This window comes from Petromyzon marinus, chromosome 65 (genome assembly GCF_048934315.1).
Source record: "Petromyzon marinus isolate PM22_M1 ecotype Great Lakes invasive population chromosome 65, UKy_Petmar_22M1.pri1.0, whole genome shotgun sequence".
NCBI classification, from domain to species: Eukaryota; Metazoa; Chordata; class Hyperoartia; order Petromyzontiformes; family Petromyzontidae; genus Petromyzon; species Petromyzon marinus.
This window is the reverse complement of record NC_133731.1, coordinates 3,975,176-3,994,177: the sequence shown is the minus strand read 5'-3', so window position 1 is coordinate 3,994,177 and position 19,002 is coordinate 3,975,176. Positions and strand designations below refer to the sequence as shown.

The window sequence follows — 19,002 nt, the reverse complement described above, 5'->3', positions numbered from 1 at the left end:
GTATTCTTGGTTCTTTCGGTAAAGTCAGCACGTAGAAGGGAAACAATAAAATAAACAAAAAAAATATAACACGATAAAATTCTCACGACGTTTCGACTGCAACACAAGCAATCATTATCAGGTGTGAAAACCACAGCAAGAATTTTTTTTTACAAAAAATTTGAGTTGTTAGTAAATTTGGAGTTGTTAGTAAGTAAGGAGTTGTTAGTATTTTGATTTAAAGCTTTCGTGACTGCAGTAATTCATATTCTTAGTTCTTTCGGTAAAGTCACGTTGAAGGGAAACAACTAAATATATGAAATATATATTTTATTATTTTGTTGTTTCCCTTCAACGTAATATATATTGTATTATTTTGTTGTTTCCCTTCAACGTGAGTTTACCGAAAGAACTAAGAATATGAGTTGTTAGTAAGTAAGGAGTTCATATTCTTGGTTCTTTCGGTAAAGTCACAGTATGAACGGGAAGCTATGTGAAGTTCCGAGTGGGGAGCGAGTGGATAGAGTCTTTGACCGTGCGACGAAGTGACACAGTGCGTGAACAGGCGAAGATATAACTTTAGAAAACGCTCGATTTTCGTGCAACTAAATAATAAAGAAACAGTTTGATTGAAGACACCTCAAACACGCGCCAGACTTATTGCTCCCACAAGTTTAAGGCGTAGTTTATTTTCGGGTACAAGAAAGCTGCGCCTACAGTCGTCCTCTCTCTCTCTCTGAGTCGTCCTCTCTCTGAGTCGTCCTCTCTCTCTGGCTCATTCTCTCTCTCTGAGTCGTCCTCTCTCTGAGTCGTCCTCTCTCTGAGTCGTCCTCTCTCTCTCTGAGTCGTCCTCTCTCTGAGTCGTCCTCTCTCTGAGTCGTCCTCTCTCTCTGAGTCGTCCTCACTCTGAGTCGTCCTCTCTCTCTCAGTAGCCCTCTGTCTCTCTCTGAGTCGTCCTCTGTCTCTCTGAGTCGTCCTCTCTCTCTGAGTCGTCCTCTCTCTCTGGCTCATTCTCTCTCTCTGAGTCGTCCTCTTTCTCTCTCTGAGCCGTCCTCTCTCTGAGTTGTCCTCTCTCTCTGAGTCGTCCTCTCTCTCTGAGTCGTCCTCTCTCTCTCTCTGAGTCGTCCTCTCTCTCTCTGAGTCGTCCTCTCTCTGAGTCGTCCTCTCTCTCTGAGTCGTCCTCTCTCTGAGTCGTCCTCTCTCTCTGAGTCGTCCTCTCTCTGAGTCGTCCTCTCTCTGAGTCGTCCTCTCTCTGAGTCGTCCTCTCTCTCTCCGAGTCGTCCTCTCTCTGAGTCGTCCTCTCTCTCTCTGAGTCGTCCTCTCTCTCTTTGAGTCGTCTTCTCTCTCCCTGAGTCGTCCTCTCTCTCTGAGTCGTCCTCTCTCTCTGAGTCGTCCTATCTCTCAGTCGTCCTCTCTCTGAGTCGTCCTCTCTCTGAGTCGTCCTATCTCTCAGTCGTCCTATCTCTCAGTCGTCCTCTCTCTGAGTCGTCCTCTCTCCCTCTCTCTGAGTCGTCGCCTCCCTCTCTCTCTGAGTCGTCCTCTCTCTCTCTCTCTCTGAGTCGTCCCCTCCCTCTCTCTCTGAGTCGTCCTCTCTCTCTGAGTCGTCCTCTCTCTCTCTGAGTCGTCCTCTCTCTCTGAGTCGTCCTCTCTCTCTGAGTCGTCATCTTTCTCTCTCTTTGAGTCGTCTTCTCTCTCTCTCTCTCTGAGTCGTCCTCTCTTTCTGAGTCGTCCTCTCTCTGAGTCGTCCTCTCTCCCTCTCTCTGAGTCGTCCCCTCCCTCTCTCTCTGAGTTGTCCCCTCTCTCTCTGAGTCGTCCTCACTCTCTCTCTGAGTCGTCCTCTCTCTCTCTCTCTGAGTCGTCCTCACTCTCTCTCTGAGTCGTCCTCTCTCTCTCTCTGAGTCGTCCTCTCTCTCTGAGTCGTCCTCTCTCTCTGAGTCGTCCTCTCTCAGAGTCGTCCTCTCTCTCTGAGTCGTCCTCTCTCTCTGAGTCGTCCTCTCTCAGAGTCGTCCTCTCTCTGAGTCGTCCTCTCTCTCTGAGTCGTCCCCTCTCTCTCTGAGTCGTCCTCTCTCCCTCTCTCTGAGTCGTCCTCTATCCCTCTCTCTGAGTCGTCCTCTCTCTCTCTGAGTCGTCCTCTCTCTCTCTGAGTCGTCCCCTCCCTCTCTCTCTGAGTCGTCCACTCTCTCTCTCTGAGTCGTCCACTCTCTCTCTCTCTGATTCGTCTTCTCTCTCTCTATGAGTCGTCCTCTCTCTCTCTGAGTCGTCCTCTCTCCCTCCCTCTGAGTCGTCCTCTCTCTGAGTCGTCCTCTCTCTGAGTCGTCCTCCCTCTCTCACTCTCCGCGTTCTTGACAAAGTGACCGCACCGACTCCCCCCCACCGTCCACCTCGCGCCCGACTTTCGATGCGGACGGCGCAGAGGAGTCATTTGGCGAACGTCCGTGGGACGTTTTGGCAGTGGACGTTCGCGCGGCAGCCTCAACGAAACCCCCGGGCAATAGCTGGACCGGTTAGGGAGCCCACCTCGCTGGGTGTGTAGGGGGGGAGGGGGGGGGCTGGGGATACAAAGGCGGCCGGGCGGCGCTCGTCGGTCAACCGCGTGGGATTTGAACCCAACACGGCGGTGGTGGGTCGCAGTTGGCTGGGGTCGTCGCTCCATCAAAGCCACCCCCATGGGGGAGCGAGGAGTTTCAGGTAGGGGGAGGGGGGGAAACCCCTCCAGCAATGAAAAATTATAGAGGAGTTGTTAGTAAGGAGTTTGTCAGTAAGTAAGGAGTTGTTAGTAAGTAAGGAGTTGTTAGTAAGTAAGGAGTTTGTCAGTAAGGAGTTGTTAATAAGTAAGGAGTTGTTAGTAAGGAGTTGTCAGTAAGTAAGGAGTTGTTAATAAGTAAGGAGTTGTTAGTAAGGAGTTGTCAGTAAGTAAGAAGTTGTTAGTAAGCAAGGAGTTATTAGTAAGGAGTTGTTAGTATGTAAGAAGTTGTTAGTAAGTAAGGAGTTGTTAGTAAGGCGTTTTTAGTAACCAAGGAGTTATTAGTAAGGAGTTGTTATTAAGCAAGAGCTTATTAGTAAGGAGTTGTTAGTAAGAGGTTGTTGATAAGTAAGGAGTTGTTAGTAAGGAGTTCTTAGCAAGTAAGGAGTTGCTAGTTAGTAAGGAGTTGTTAGTAAGTAAGGAGTTAGTAAGAAGTTGTGAGTAATAAGTAAGGACTTGTCCCTTGCTTGTTACTCGACGCGTGTGCGGCGATGGGGCAGCCATCGATCGAGAGTCGAATTGCGAACCGCGTTGTTAGTGATCGGCATCGCGCTAGCTGAAGGTGTCGATGCCTTCAGGGAAGTCGTGGACTCTGTAGACGCAACTGCGCACAATTCTGTGAGTCGCTTATAACCGCTTTGCCGTTACTTATCGCCAATTACGGACTCAGACTATTGTCCTATCATCTCATAGAGTCCCTGGCGACGTAATAATCTGCTACACGGTGGCAGTGGGGTTGTTCGCAAAATACCGATTTATTACTAATAAACCCCAATGATCCGATCGAATTTGAGGGATTTCGATCGGATCATTGGGGGTGGTGGGGGGGGGGGTGGGGGGGGCACGTGCCACCCCACCGGTGAGATGGCGCGGGGGGGCGGGGGGGGGATCCGAATTCGATTCCACCGCCGCCACCGCTGATGTTGTTGTTGCGGGCGACCCGAAAATATCGGAGGCGGGGAACCCCTGTGGGCATCGATCCCTTGCTCGAGTTCGATTCGAAGGGCGGCCGGAGTGAGCGCGTCGATGCCGGGCGATTTACAGGATTTGTCACGAGGCAAATCCCGCGAGACATTGATTTGGACAGATTTCAATGAAGACCCCGAGCCCTCGAGATTGTCTCAGGAGTAAACAGCGGTGGGGGGAAGCGCGCGTTGTAAATAATTAGCGATGTTTATTTTGCGAACTTAATTTCCCCTGTTTGTGTTATCTCGCCGCGAGAGACAAATGTTTAGTTTTAAATCGGCCCGGGTGAAGTGAACGGTCAACAAGCGAGAGCTGCGATGATCGCGGTATGACGATATTACGGTATGAAGACACGACACGATATGACGACACGAAGACATGACGATGTGATGACACGACAATATGACGACACGACGATATGATGACACAACGATATGACGACACGAAAACATGACGATATGATGACACGACGATATGATGACACGACGATATGACAATATGATGACACGACGATATGATGACACGACGATATGATGACACAAAGACATCACGATATGATGACACGACGATATGACGACACGACGACATGACGATATGACATCTGGCAAATCGGATGATTCCGAGAATCGCGCAACTCACATAGTGCGATGGATATGGTACTACACTCTGTGCAAGGTACAAAGGCACCCCATATAGCCTTAACAGACTGTAGGGGCAAGTGCTATTAGCAAGCAGCACCTATGAAGGCCGGAACGGTACACGAGGGGGTGGGTGGCCAGCACCACGCACGACCGCCTTTGTCTCCCTAGTGGCAATGTTTTTATCCACCGCACCAGGTACTCATTTGAGGCTGAGTCGACCTAGGGGAGGCCCAGGACCGGTTCAGATAATCGTCACTGGTGTTGGCCGTGAGCGGGAAACGAACCCGGGTCGCCAGGTTCATAGCGCAGCGCGCTAACCGCTACACTACCTCTCCCCTCACCACACACACTTACACAAACATACACATACTCACACACACACATACGCACACACAAACACACACACAGACAACCACGCACAAACACACACACACAGACAACCACGCACAAACACACACACACACAGACAACCACGCACAAACACACACACACAGACAACCACGCACAAACACACACACAGAAAACCACGCACAAACACATACACAGAATAGGGAGAGAATTTGCCAACTCCACACACAACAGCGCCCGAGTCGCAATGGAACCCAGGCACTGCTTCATGCTGTGTCACCATTGTGCTCCCTCTGTCGCATGTACGCTGAACTTCTTTCGCAACGTACAAAGCGCATAAGTGCTCATCGGAGGTGTCCAACGTGACTTTAAAAGTTACAAATACAGCGACTCCTCGACTTACGAACATTCGACTTTAGAACTTTCAAAAGCAAACCTGTCCGTATGACATGTAGATGCCACATGAAGAACCAGTGGCATCTGCGTCTACAGAACGTGAAGAACCAGTGGCATCTGCATCTACAGAACATGAAGAATCAGTGGCATCTACATCTACAGAACATGAAGAATCAGTGGCATCTGCATCTGCAGAATGTGAAGAACCAGTGGCATCTACAGCTACAGAACGTGAAGAACGAGTGGAATCTACATCTACAGAACATGAAGAACCAGTGGCATCTGCATCTACAGAACATGAAGAATCAGTGGCATCTACATCTACAGAACATGAAGAATCAGTGGCATCTGCATCTGCAGAACGTGAAGAACCAGTGGCATCTGCATCTACAGAACATGAAGAATCAGTGGCATCTACATCTACAGAACATGAAGAATCAGTGGCATCTGCATCTGCAGAATGTGAAGAACCAGTGGCATCTGCATCTACAGAACATGAAGAATCAGTGGCATCTACATCTACAGAACATGAAGAATCAGTGGCATCTGCATCTGCAGAATGTGAAGAACCAGTGGCATCTACAGCTACAGAACGTGAAGAACGAGTGGAATCTACATCTACAGAACATGAAGAACCAGTGGCATCTGCATCTACAGAACATGAAGAATCAGTGGCATCTACATCTACAGAACATGAAGAATCAGTGGCATCTGCATCTGCAGAACGTGAAGAACCAGTGGCATCTACAGCTACAGAACGTGAAGAACGAGTGGCATCTACATCTACAGAACATGAAGAAACAGTGGCATCTACATCTGCAGAACGTGAAGAACCAGTGGCATCTACATCTACAGAACGTGAAGGCCCAGTGGCATTTAAATCTGCATAACGTGAAGAACCAGTGGCATCTACATCTGCAGAACGTGAAAAACCAGTGACATCTACATCTGCAGAACGTGAAGAACCAGTGGCATCTACATCTACAGAACGTGAAGAACCAGTGGCACCTACATCTGCAGAACGTGAAGAACCAGTGGCATCTACATCTACAGAACGCGAAGAACCAGTTGCATCCACATCTACAGAACATGAAGAACCAGTGGCATCTACATCTGCAGAACATGAAGAACCAGTGGCATCTACATCTGCAGAACGTCAAGAACCAGTGGCATCTACATCTGCAGAACGTGAAGAACAAGTGGCATCTACATCTACAGAAGATGAAGAACCAGTGTCATCTACATCTGCAGAACGTGAAGAACCAGTGGCATCTACATGTGTAGAACGTGAAGAACCAGTGGCATCTACATCTGCAGAACGTGAAGAACCAGTGGCATCTACATCTGTAGAATGTGAAGAACCAGTGGCATCTACATCTGCAGGAGATGAAGAACCAGTGTCATCTACATCTGCAGAACATGAAGAACCACTGGCATCTACATCTGTAGAACGTGAAGAACCAGTGGCACCTACATCTGGAGAACGTGAAGAACCAGTGGCATCTACATGTGTAGAACGTGAAGAACCAGTGGCATCTACATCTGCAGAACGTGAAGAACCAGTGGCATCTACATCTGGAGAACGTGAAGAACCAGTGGCATCTACATGTGTAGAACGTGAAGAACCAGTGGCATCTACATCTGTAGAACGTGAAGAACCAGTGGTACCTACATCTGCAGAACGTGAAGAACCAGTGGCATCTACATCTGGAGAACGTGAAGAACCAGTGGCATCTACATGTGTAGAACGTGAAGAACCAGTGGCATCTACATCTGTAGAACGTGAAGAACCAGTGGCACCTACATCTGCAGAACGTGAAGAACCAGTGGCATCTACATCTGGAGAACGTGAAGAACCAGTGGCATCTACATGTGTAGAACGTGAAGAACCAGTGGCATCTACATTTGCAGAACGCGAAGAACTAGTGGCATCTACATCTGCAGAACGTGAAGAACCAGTGGCACCTTCATCTGCAGAACGTGAAGAACCAGTGGCATCTACATGTGTAGAACGTGAAGAACCAGTGGCATCTACATCTGCAGAACGTGAAAAACCAGTGGCATCTACATCTGGAGAACGTGAAGAACCAGTGGCATCTACATGTGTAGAACGTGAAGAACCAGTGGCATCTACATGTGTAGAACGTGAAGAACCAGTGGCATCTACATTTGCAGAACGCGAAGAACTAGTGGCATCTACATCTGCAGAACGTGAAGAACCAGTGGCACCTTCATCTGCAGAACGTGAAGAACCAGTGGCATCTACATCTGCAGAACGTGAAGAACCACTGGCATCTACATCTGGAGAACGTGAAGAACCAGTGGCATCTACATGTGTAGAACGTGAAGAACCAGTGGCATCTACATGTGTAGAACGTGAAGAACCAGTGGCACCTACATCTGTAGAACGTGAAGAACCAGTGGCATCTACATCTGGAGAACGTGAAGAACCAGTGGCATCTACATGTGTAGAACGTGAAAAACCAGTGGCATCTACATTTGCAGAACGCGAAGAACTAGTGGCATCTACATCTGCAGAACGTGTAGAACCAGTGGCACCTTCATCTGCAGAACGTGAAGAGTCAGTGGCGTCTACATCTGGAGAACGTGAAGAACCAGCGGCATCTACATCTGCAGAACGTGAAGAACCAGTGGCATCTACATCTGCAGGAGATTATAGAACTGTTAAAGCCATACCCCCGTGTTTAGTGTACACGCCGTACAGCACGTTTGGAATCGACAAAGAGTAAAGTTGGACTTAAATCGACTGACGAACAGACCTCTGGCACCTACCTTGTTCGTAAATAGAGCAGTCCCCGTAACAACAACAACAACATTATCATCACGTGTGCAGACGCACGTGAATTCTACCGACGCTGCTGCGTTGGGAGTGGTTGTGGTGCACAAGTACAGCCAATAACAACAACAATAACACGTGCGCGTGTGTGTGGCCTTCATGTGACAAATATATATACACTGGGCGACGTTTCGGGCAATGCACCTTCACATGAACCGAGAGAGAGAGACCAAGAGTGGGTGTCGAGGGGGAGGGTTCTAAGCTGTACCCCAGTGTGGCCTCTGGGCCCCCTGGGCGGTCTTTGACGCGCGCGGTGAATATTTTGTGCATATTTAGAGTGGCGAACGCAGCGAGGGCGTTGCGAGCACCATGCCGATTAAATTCCGCGAATGCGCGTGGCGGTGAGAGCGGAGACTGTTTTGACTTTTGAACAACTTTTATTGCCGAAAAAAGCAGCAACAGCCACTGGAGGCGATTCCGATACGAAATACACAAAGTCACCAGCAACACAAATACACAAAGTCACCAGCAACACAAATACACAAAGTCACCAGCAACACAAACAACACACAAAGTCACCAGCAACACAAACAACACATAAAGTCACCAGCAACACAAACAACACATAAAGTCACCAGCAACACAAATACACAAAGTCACCAGCAACACAAACAACACAAAGTCACCAGCAACACAAACAACACACAAAGTCACCAGCAACACAAATAAACAAACGCCTTAAATCCACGAGAGAGAGAGAGAGACGGAGGGGGAGACGGGGAGGGAGAAGGGGATGGAGAAGGGGAGAGACACGGAGAGAGACGGGGAGAAAGAAGATGAGAGAAGGAGGAGAGCAGAGCGTGATATCTTTCGTGAAATCGTTCATTTAAACAGTGGGGGGCGGGGAGGGGTTACGTAAAGCAAAGCATTGCAAAAAAAAACCCAAAAAACGAAATGTTGAACGAAGCAAAGTGCCGACTACACCGAGCATCTTCTTGTTTCCTCTGATCGTAAACAAAAGAGAGAGAAGGGGAGAGAGACGGGGATGGATAAGGGGAGAGAGAAGGGGGGGGGGACGAGGAGAGAGAAGGGGAGAGATGGGTAGAGAGACAGGGAGAGAGACAGAGACAGGGAGAGAGACAGAGAGAGACGGGGGGAGAGACAGAGAGAGACGGGGATGGAGAAGGGGAGAGAGACAGGGAGAGAGACAGAGAGAGACGGGGAGAGAGACGGGGAGAGAGACAGAGAGAGACGTGGATGGATAAGGGGAGAGAGAAGGGGGGAGATGAGGAGAGAGAAGGCGAGAGATGGGTAGAGGGACAGGGAGAGAGACAGAGAGAGACGGGGAGAGAGACGGGGAGAGAGACAGAGAGAGACGTGGATGGAGAAGGGGAGAGAGACGGGGAGAGAGACGGAGAGAGACGGGGAGAGAGATGGGTAGAGAGACAGGGAGAGAGACAGAGACAGGGATAGAGACAGAGAGAGACGGGGGGAGAGACAGAGAGAGACGGGGATGGAGAAGGGGAGAGAGACGGGGAGAGAGACCGAGAGAGACGGGGAGAGAGAGAAGGGGGACAGACAGAGAGATACGGAGACGGCGAGACGGAGCGAGGTGGGTGGGGGGGAACACGGCTGCCTCGTTGTTTGTAGGGAGTTGCACATCTTGCAGCCATTACTCTGTTTAGACTTGGCAAGAACGCGATGTGCTCATTACGGCGATAATGAGGACGCCGCTACGACACGCACAGCCACCCTCACACAAAAATACCGCGTGTAGCCCGCAACAGACTGCTGGGGCAAGTGCTGTTAGCGAGCAGCACCACCTAAGAAGGCTGCCGGCACTGTGGCGCACGAGGGGGTGGGTGGCCAGCACTACGCCCGGCCGCCTTTGTCTCCACAGTGGGCGATGTCTTTTTTTTTCCAACAAAACACAACGCACCCGATTCTGAGTTGCGGCCGAGTCGACCTAGGGGAGGCCCCCGTGTCGCCTCCGGCGTTGTCGGTGGCGGGGAGCGGGAATCGAACTCGGGTGGCCGGGGCAGCGCGGCGAGCCAAACCGCTGCGCCACCGCTCCCCATGCGATGCGGTGCGCACGCGCGCACACACGCACCGACACTATGTGGTGGCGACGTCACCACGACACTTGTGCCAGGCTAGGTGCACGTTGAGGCCACGTGAAGTGTCGAACGCCCGCTGGCAGGAGGTCACGGGACAGACCCAGCAGGTGCCACGGGTCGACTGACTGAGACGACTGGCTGATGAGTGGCTGGTGCACCACCTGTGCGCCCTACTGTGCCAATTCGCTGCGTTTTAGCCGCCCGGCGCTCCGCTCGTTGTTGTGAGCGTCGCTCCTCCGCCCTCCGTTGTTGTTGGAGGGCGACTGCCTCCAACTGCCCAGTAGCGTCCTTCACGAGCCTCCTCCACACAGGCCGATCTTGACACCGCTGGTACCAGTCATCGGCAAGTCCACTCAGCTCCACATCCTCCTGTACCACATCACTCCATCTCTTCTCTAGCCCGTCCAGCGCCCATTTAGCCCCCTCGATGCGGCCGAACAAAAGCTGTTTCGGCGTGCGGTGGCTGGGCATGCGGGCTACATGACCCAGCCAACGCAGCCTTGCCTGCCGGAGGAGCTCACCAATGTGATCTTTTAAGGATTTGTAAGCGCATCAAACAATCCAGCCTGGTTAAACCCAGGATGGATCGTAGGCAGGCCAGCCTGAATGTTTATAACACACACACTAATGCGCAAACGCGCGCGCACACACACACGCACACACGCGCACACGCACAGACGCACACACACACACACACGCACACACATAAGCACTTACACACGCACTCACGCGCACACACACACGCACACACATGCACACACACACACGCACACACACGCACTCAGATACACACATGCACACACACACACGCGCCACACACGCACGCACACACACACACGCACTCAGCCACACACGCACTCACACACGCACACACACTCGCACACACACACGCACTCACAACAACAACCGCCATTCGCCACTAAGTGGCGGTGACGTGACCACGAAGCTTGTGCCAGGCTATGTGCACCTTGAGGCCACATGAAGTGTCGAACGCCCGCTGGCAGGAGGTCACGGGGCAGACCCAGGTGCCACGGGTCGACTGACTGAGATGACTGGCTGATGCACCACCTGTGCCCCCTACTGTGCCAACCTGCTGTGCTTTAGCCACCCGGCGCTGCGCTCGTTGTTGTGAGCGTCGCTCCTCCGCCCTCCGTTGTTGTTGGAGGGCGACTGCCTCCAACTGCCCAGTAGCAGCGTCCTTTTCGAGCCTCCTCCACAGAGGTCGATCTTGACACCGCTGGTACCAGTCATCGGCAAGTCCACTCAGCTCCACGTCCTCCTGTACCACATCACTCCATCTCTTCTCTAGCCCGTGCCGCGCCCGTTTAGCCCCCTCGATCCGGCTGAACAAAAGCTGTTTCGGCATGCGGTGGCTGAGCATGTGAGCTACATGACCCAGCCAACGCACTCACACACGCACACACGCACTCAGACACACACATGCACACACACACACGCACACACACGCACACACACGCACTCAGACACACGCACTCACACACACACACGCACTCAGACACACACATGCACACACACGCACACACACAGGCACTCAGACACACACACGCACACACACGTGCACACACACACGCACGCACACGCACACACACACGCACACACACACACGCACACACGCACACACGCACACACACACACGCACTCAGACACACGCACTCACACACACACACGCACTCAGACACACACACGCACACACACACGCACACACGCACACACACGCACACACGCAAACAAAAACACAAAGATCCCCCATATAGCCTTAACAGACTGTAGGGGCAAGTGCTGTTAGCGAGCACCTATGAAGGCCGGAACGGTACACAAGGGGGTGGGTGGCCAGCACCACGCCCGACCGCCTTTGTCTCCCTAGTGGTAATGTAGAACCCCTCTGTATAAATGCTGAACCCCTCTGTATGAATGTTGAACCTCTCTGTATGAATGTTGAACCCCTCTGTATGAATGTTGAACCCTTCTGTATGAATGTTGAACCCCTCTGTATGAATGTTGAACCCCTCTGAATGAATGTTGAACCCTTCTGTATGAATGTTGAACCCCTCTGCATGAATGTTGAACCCCTCTGTATGAATGTCTAACCTCTATGTATGAATGTTGAACCCCTCTGTATGAATGTTGAACCCCTCTGTATGAATATTGAACCCCTCTGTATGAATGTCTAACCTCTATGTATGAATGTTGAACCCCTCTGTATGAATGTTGAACCCCTCTGTATGAATATTGAACCCCTCTGTATGAATGGTGAACCCCTCTGTATGAATGTTTAAAGCCCTCTGTGTGAATGTTGAACTTCTGTCGGGCACCAGTCTGACGCCCGTTTGCAAGCCAGGTGTGCTGAGTCACCTCGTGCCGCACAGGGGCAGCTTCCACTGGGCTGGGGGTAGGGGGGAAGGTGGGGGGATGGTGGGGGGATGGTGGGGGGGGGGGTTGAGGTGTGGGAGGGGGGTGCCTAGGCGAATTCCCACCTTCCCCTTTTCAAACTCATTCTCATCACACTTCACTAACCACCCCACCCACCTCCTCTGCCCCCCCCCACCACAACCAATTCCCCCCCCCCCCACCATCAGAGCAACCATGGGCATCCACAGCGAGTCGCCGCCGTCGAACGCCAGCTGGCTGGCGGCCCCGCCGGGCGCGCGCGCCAACAGCACGGCCCTCATCAAGCGCCCCTACATGCACAAGCTGGCCCACCTGGACGAGGAGCTCTTCGACGAGTACCACGCCCTGTGGCTCACGCTGCTCGCCGTGAGCGTCGTCGTGAGCCTCGCGGGCCTCGCGGCCAACTCGGCCGCCCTCTGGGTGTTCAGCTGCCGCACGCGCTCCAAGACGGCGCCGGTCATCTACACGCTGAACCTCGTCGCCGCCGACCTCCTGCTGAGCCTCGCCATCCCGGCGCGCGTCCTCATGTACGCGAGCCGCGGCCGCTGCCTCGCCTGCTCGCACGCGCACGTGTTCGTCTACTTCGTGAACATGTACGCGAGCGTCTTCTTCCTCACCTGCATCGGCGTCGACCGCTACATGGCCATCGTCCACCCGCTCGCCTCGAAGCGTTGGCGGCGGCCGCTCTTCGCCGTCGCGCTGAGCGCGGTCCTCTGGACCCTCGCCACGGTCATCACCACCTCGGTCCTCACCATGGCCATCAAGTTCTCCGCCTGCTGCTACTTCAAGCTCTTCATGCTGTCGCTCTTCGAGTTCTTCCTCCCGTTCGCCGTCACGGCGTTCGTGACGGCGCGCATGCTGTGCGCCCTCCGACGCGGCGGCGGCGTCGGCGGCTCCGCGGGCTCCCGTGAGAAGCTGAGGCGCGCCGTGCGCCTCCTCGCCGCCGTCTTCGTCGTCTTCGCCGTCTGCTTCGTGCCATTCCACGTGCGCCAGGTGGTCCTCTTCGGCCACGACGCCGTCGACGAGTCCACGGCGCTCGTCGCCTACCACGTGACGCTCACGCTGAGCAGCTTCAACTGCGTCCTGGACCCCGTCGTCTACTGCTTCGTGACGAAGCGGTCGCGCGCGGCGCTGCGCTCGCTGTTCGCCCGCGGCCCCAAACGCGGGGGGGCTTCGGCTGCGACGGTCGAGAAGGACGCGGCGCAGGGGACCGTCGCCGGCGAGGCGACCGGCGTCACCGCGACGGACGTCAGTCGCGGGCAGGCGACGTCCGAGACGGATATGTGATGCCTCGCGGTGTGGGTGGGTGTGGGTTAGGGGGAGAGGCAGAGGAGGAGGGAGAGAGAAGGATGAGAGAGGAGGAGAGAGAGAGGAGAGAGAGGAGGAAAGAGGAGGACAGAGGAGGAGGAGAGAGGACACGGAGGAGGAGGAGGAGGAGAGAGGAGAAGGAGGAGGAAAGAGGAGGAGGAGAGGACACGGAGGAGGAGAGAGGAGGAGAGATGACGTGGAGGAGGAGGAAGACAGGAAGGAGGCAAGAGGATGAATCGGAGCAAAGGCGAGGGCCGTGTGAGGTGGAGGAGGAGGAGGAGCGAGCGAGTAGGGTTGGAGAGAGCCGTGCGGTAGGACAGGAAGTAGCACCACCACACCACCACGCCACCACACCACAACAACCACCACACCAGCACCACCATCACACCACCAGCACCAATTCAGCATCACACCAGCACCACCACCACACCACCACCACACCAGTACCACACCAGTACCACCACCACACCACCACACCAGCACCACCACCACACCACTACAGACACCACACCACCAGCACCACACTATAACCACCACCACCACCACACCACCACCACACCACCACACCACCACCACCACACCACCAGCACCACGCTATAACCACCACCACACCACCACCACACCACCACCACACCACCACACCGCCACCAGACCAGCACCACCACACCACCACCACACCACCACACCACCACCACCACACCACCAGCACCACGCTATAACCACCACCACACCACCACACCGCCACCACACCAGCACCACCACCACACCACCACACCACCACCACACCACCACACCACCACCACCACACCACCAGCACCACAGCACCACCACACCACCACCACACCACCAGCACCAAAGCGCCACCACACCACCACCACACCACCACCACCACCACACCACCACCACACCACCACCACCACACCACCAGCACCACAGCAGCACTAACGGGCACGAGGAGAGCGTAGGGCCCTGGTTCAATGCTGAGGTCCCCTCAACAGCGTTCACATGAACCCCCTTGGCTACTCCACATTAACCCCCTTGGCTACTCCACATGAACCCCCTTGGCTACTCCACATGAACCCCCTTGGCTACTCCACATGAACCCCCTTGGGTACTCCACATGAACCCCCTTGGCTACTCCACATGAACCCCCTTGGGTACTCCACATGAACCCCCTTGGCTACTCCACATGAACCCCCTTGGCTACTCCACATGAACCCCCTTGGCTACTCCACATGAACCCCCTTGGGTACTCCACATGAACCCCCTTGGCTACTCCACATGAAACCCCTTGGCTACTCCACATGAACCCCCTTAGCTACTCCAAATGAACCCCCTTGGCTACTCCACATGAACCCCCTTAGCTACTCCACATGAACCCCCTTGGGTATTCCACATGAACCCCCTTAGCTACTCCACATGAACCCCCTTGGGTACTCCACATGAACCCCCTTGGGTATTCCACATGAACCCCCTTAGCTACTCCACATGAACCCCCTTGGGTACTCCACATGAACCCCCTTGGTTATTCCACATGAACCCCCTTGGCTACTCCACATGAACCCCCTTGGCTACTCCACACGTTGTGTGTAGTTTAACCCTAGTGTGTTCACGCTGTGTAGTAGTGTGTTCACGCTGTGTGTAGTTTAACCCTAGTGTGTTCACCCTGTGTGTAGTGTGTTCACGGTGTGTGTAGTTTAACCCTAGTGTGTTCACGGTGTGTGTAGTATGTTCATGCTGTGTGTAGTTTAACCCTAGTGTGTTCACACTGTGTGTAGTATGTTCACGCTGTGTGTAGTTTAACACTAGTGTGTTCACCCTGTGTAGTAGTGTGTTCACGCTGTGTGTAGTTTAACCCTAGTGTGTTCACCCTGTGTGTAGTGTGTTCACGGTGTGTGTAGTTTAACCCTAGTGTGTTCACGGTGTGTGTAGTGTGTTCATGCTGTGTGTAGTTTAACCCTAGTGTGTTCACCCTGTGTAGTAGTGTGTTCACGGTGTGTGTAGTTTAACCCTAGTGTGTTCACACTGTGTAGTAGTGTGTTCACGTTGTGTGTAGTTTAACCCTAGTGTGTTCACCCTGTGTGTAGTGTGTTCACGTTGTGTGTAGTTTAACCCTAGTGTGTTCACGCTGTGTGTAGTGTGTTCACGTTGTGTGTAGTTTAACCCTAGTGTGTTCACGTTGTGTGTAGTTTAACCCTAGTGTGTTCACGCTGTGTGTAGTTTAACCCTAGTGTGTTCACCCTGTGTGTAGTGTGTTCACGCTGTGTGTAGTTTAACCCTAGTGTGTTCACGCTGTGTAGTAGTGTGTTCACGCTGTGTGTAGTGTGTTCACGTTGTGTGTAGTTTAACCCATATGTGTTCACGCTGTGTAGTAGCGTGTTCATGCTGTGTGTAGTTTAACCCTAGTGTGTTCACCCTGTGTGTAGTGTGTTCACGTTGTGTGTAGTTTAACCCTAGTGTGTTCACGCTGTGTGTAGTGTGTTCACGTTGTGTGTAGTTTAACCCTAGTGTGTTCACCCTGTGTGTAGTGTGTTCACGGTGTGTGTAGTTTAACCCTAGTGTGTTCACCGTGTGTGTAGTGTGTTCACGGTGTGTGTAGTGTGTTCACGGTGTGTGTAGTTTAACCCTAGTGTGTTCACCGTGTGTGTAGTGTGTTCACGGTGTGTGTAGTTTAACCCTAGTGTGTTCACCCTGTGTGTAGTGTGTTCACGCTGTGTGTAGTTTAACCCTAGTGTGTTCACGCTGTGTGTAGTGTGTTCACGCTGTGTGTAGTTTAACCCTAGTGTGTTCACCCTGTGTGTAGTGTGTTCACGTTGTGTGTAGTTTAACCCTAGTGTGTTCACGGTGTGTGTAGTTTAACCCTAGTGTGTTCACCGTGTGTGTAGTGTGTTCACGGTGTGTGTAGTTTAACCCTAGTGTGTTCACCCTGTGTGTAGTGTGTTCACGCTGTGTGTAGTTTAACCCTAGTGTGTTCACGCTGTGTGTAGTGTGTTCACGCTGTGTGTAGTTTAACCCTAGTGTGTTCACCCTGTGTGTAGTGTGTTCACGTTGTGTGTAGTTTAACCCTAGTGTGTTCACGCTGTGTAGTAGTGTGTTCACTCTGTGTGTAGTTTAATCCGAGCTCTGTACAACCCCCACCCTACTCGCGCCCAGCCACGTGGCTTCGTCATGATTTCGTAACCATTGCACAATTGATCTTGTTTTTATATATACTGTGATAATATTATTTTGTAATAACATTCCTGCTGAACGTAGCGGCCTATAAGGGCCGTCCATAAATGACGTCACGCGATTTTGGACGATTTTGACCCCCCCCCCTCGTCACACGGCGTCACAAAAAGTAAGACCCCTCAAATATGACGTCACAAAGCTCTGACCCCCCCCCCCCCCCAAACCACATTTCCATTTTGAAAATAAAACATGCTTCAAATCGCGTTAAACTATCGTCATTGTTGAGCGTATTTAATGCGGCGCTGCACTCTGATGTTGTAGGAGTGTTGTTATAACAATTCTATATTTATTTAAAGTTGCGCATTTCGATGTGACGTCACATTTCTCACCCCCCTCCTCGTCACACATCGTCACAAATAATAAAGTATTAAAGCTTTCGTGACTGCATAAAATTACTCATTCTTTTTTTTTTCGGTAAAGTCACGTATGTTTTAATATAATTTTATTGTATTTCTACATACGTGATCGTCACAAATGTCTGACCCCCCCGCCCGCCCACCCTAGGTGCGTGACGTCATTTATGGACGGCCTCATATTGTCTGTCGGGGTCACACGCACGGACATTATAATACAACACGCGCTACACGCGCTCGAATCAAACCAGAACAATAACATTGTAATCGAGGCATCGTCACTCATCTTGAACGCTTCGCCGCAGCATGGAACGTCAGCCAACAAGCACAATGTGTTGCCGCTACATTGTTTGTGTGAAGCATATCTCATGGCTCCCCGGTGTTGGCTTGGGTCACGTAGCCCGCATGCCCCCAGCGCCACGGGGCTAGAGAAGAGATGGGAGCTGGTGCGGGTTCAGGAGGACGTGGAGCTGAGTGGACTTGCCGATGACCGTGGCACCAGCGGTGTCAAGATCGGCCTCTGTGGAGGAGGAGGAGGCTCGTGAAGGACGCTGCTGCTGCTGCTGCTGATGCGCAGTTGGAGGCAGTCGCCCCTCCAAACAACAACAACAACGGAGGGCGGAGGGAGCGACGCTCACAACAACGAGCGGAGCGCCGGGCGGATAAAATGCCACGCGCGTCCGTCGGTCAACCCATGACAACCGAGTCTGTCCCGTGACCTCTTGCCAGCCAGCTAGAGCCTTCGAAACTCCACGTGACCGCCTCGAAGTGCACCTAGCCTTGGCACAAGCGCCGTGACAGACGTCACCGACACTGAGTGGCGAACGGCTGTTGTTGTTGTTGCTGCTGCTGTTGTTGTTGTTGCTGCTGCTGTTGTTGTTGTTGTTCTTGCTCGGGAAATTAAATTCACCCTCCTGGACATCTGTGACAAAGAGCTTAATGGATCATCGGATTCCTCCACGATAAATATTGTGTGTTTTTTTATATATATACGTGTATGAAAGTGCTGCTGAGGTGTAACGGATTAAACACAACACTGCCCTTGCCAGCGATCGGTCACCCCCCCCGTCGATCTCCGGGCGCGGCAGCTGAAACCCGTGCCAGGTTCTTAGCGCCTCTCCAAACCACGCGGCAGCAGAAGAGTTCGGTGGGACAGCGCGTGGCAGTGCCAACGGTGGTGTGGGTGAAGGGTGAAGCGTGGGCAACTTCTACTGTGCCAGGCTAGGTGCACCAGGAGGTCACGGGACAGACCCAGCAGGTGCCACGTATCGACTGACTGAGATGACTGGGCAGATGCACCACCTGTGCCTCCCCTACTGTGCCAGGCTAGGTGCACCAGGAGGTCACGGGGCAGACCCAGCAGGTGCCACGTGTCGACTGACTGAGATGACTGGGCAGATGCACCACCCTGTGCACCCCTACTGTGCCAGGCTAGGTGCACCAGAAGGTCACGGGGCAGACCCAGCAGGTGCCATGTGTCGCCTGAGATGACTGGGCAGATGGCACCACCCTGTGCCTCCCCTACTGTGCCAGGCTAGGTGCACCAGGAGGTCACGAGACAGACCCAACCGGTGCCACGTGTCGACTGACTGAGATGACTGGGCAGATACACCACCCTGTGCCCCCCTACTGTGCCAGGCTGGGTGCACCAGGAGGTCACGGGGCAGACCCAGCAGGTGCCACGTGTCGCCTGAGATGACTGGGCAGATGGCAC

The 19,002-nt window shown here is 52.9% G+C and overlaps 1 protein-coding gene across 2 annotated transcripts in view; it reads left to right on the top strand.

The window, feature by feature from the left end:
* The window catches only part of LOC116956500 (G-protein coupled receptor 20-like), a 36,073-nt gene extending 17,866 nt beyond the window's left edge, over window positions 1–18,207 (top strand). For both annotated transcript variants that reach the window (XM_032978173.2, XM_076054257.1), the window contains exon 2: window positions 12,585–18,207. In XM_032978173.2, coding sequence (XP_032834064.2) covers window positions 12,592–13,683 — 1,092 coding nt within the window. In that variant the 5' untranslated portion in view covers window positions 12,585–12,591 and the 3' untranslated portion in view covers window positions 13,684–18,207. The remainder of the gene's footprint in view (window positions 1–12,584) is intronic.
* The last annotated feature ends 795 nt before the right edge of the window (window positions 18,208–19,002 follow it).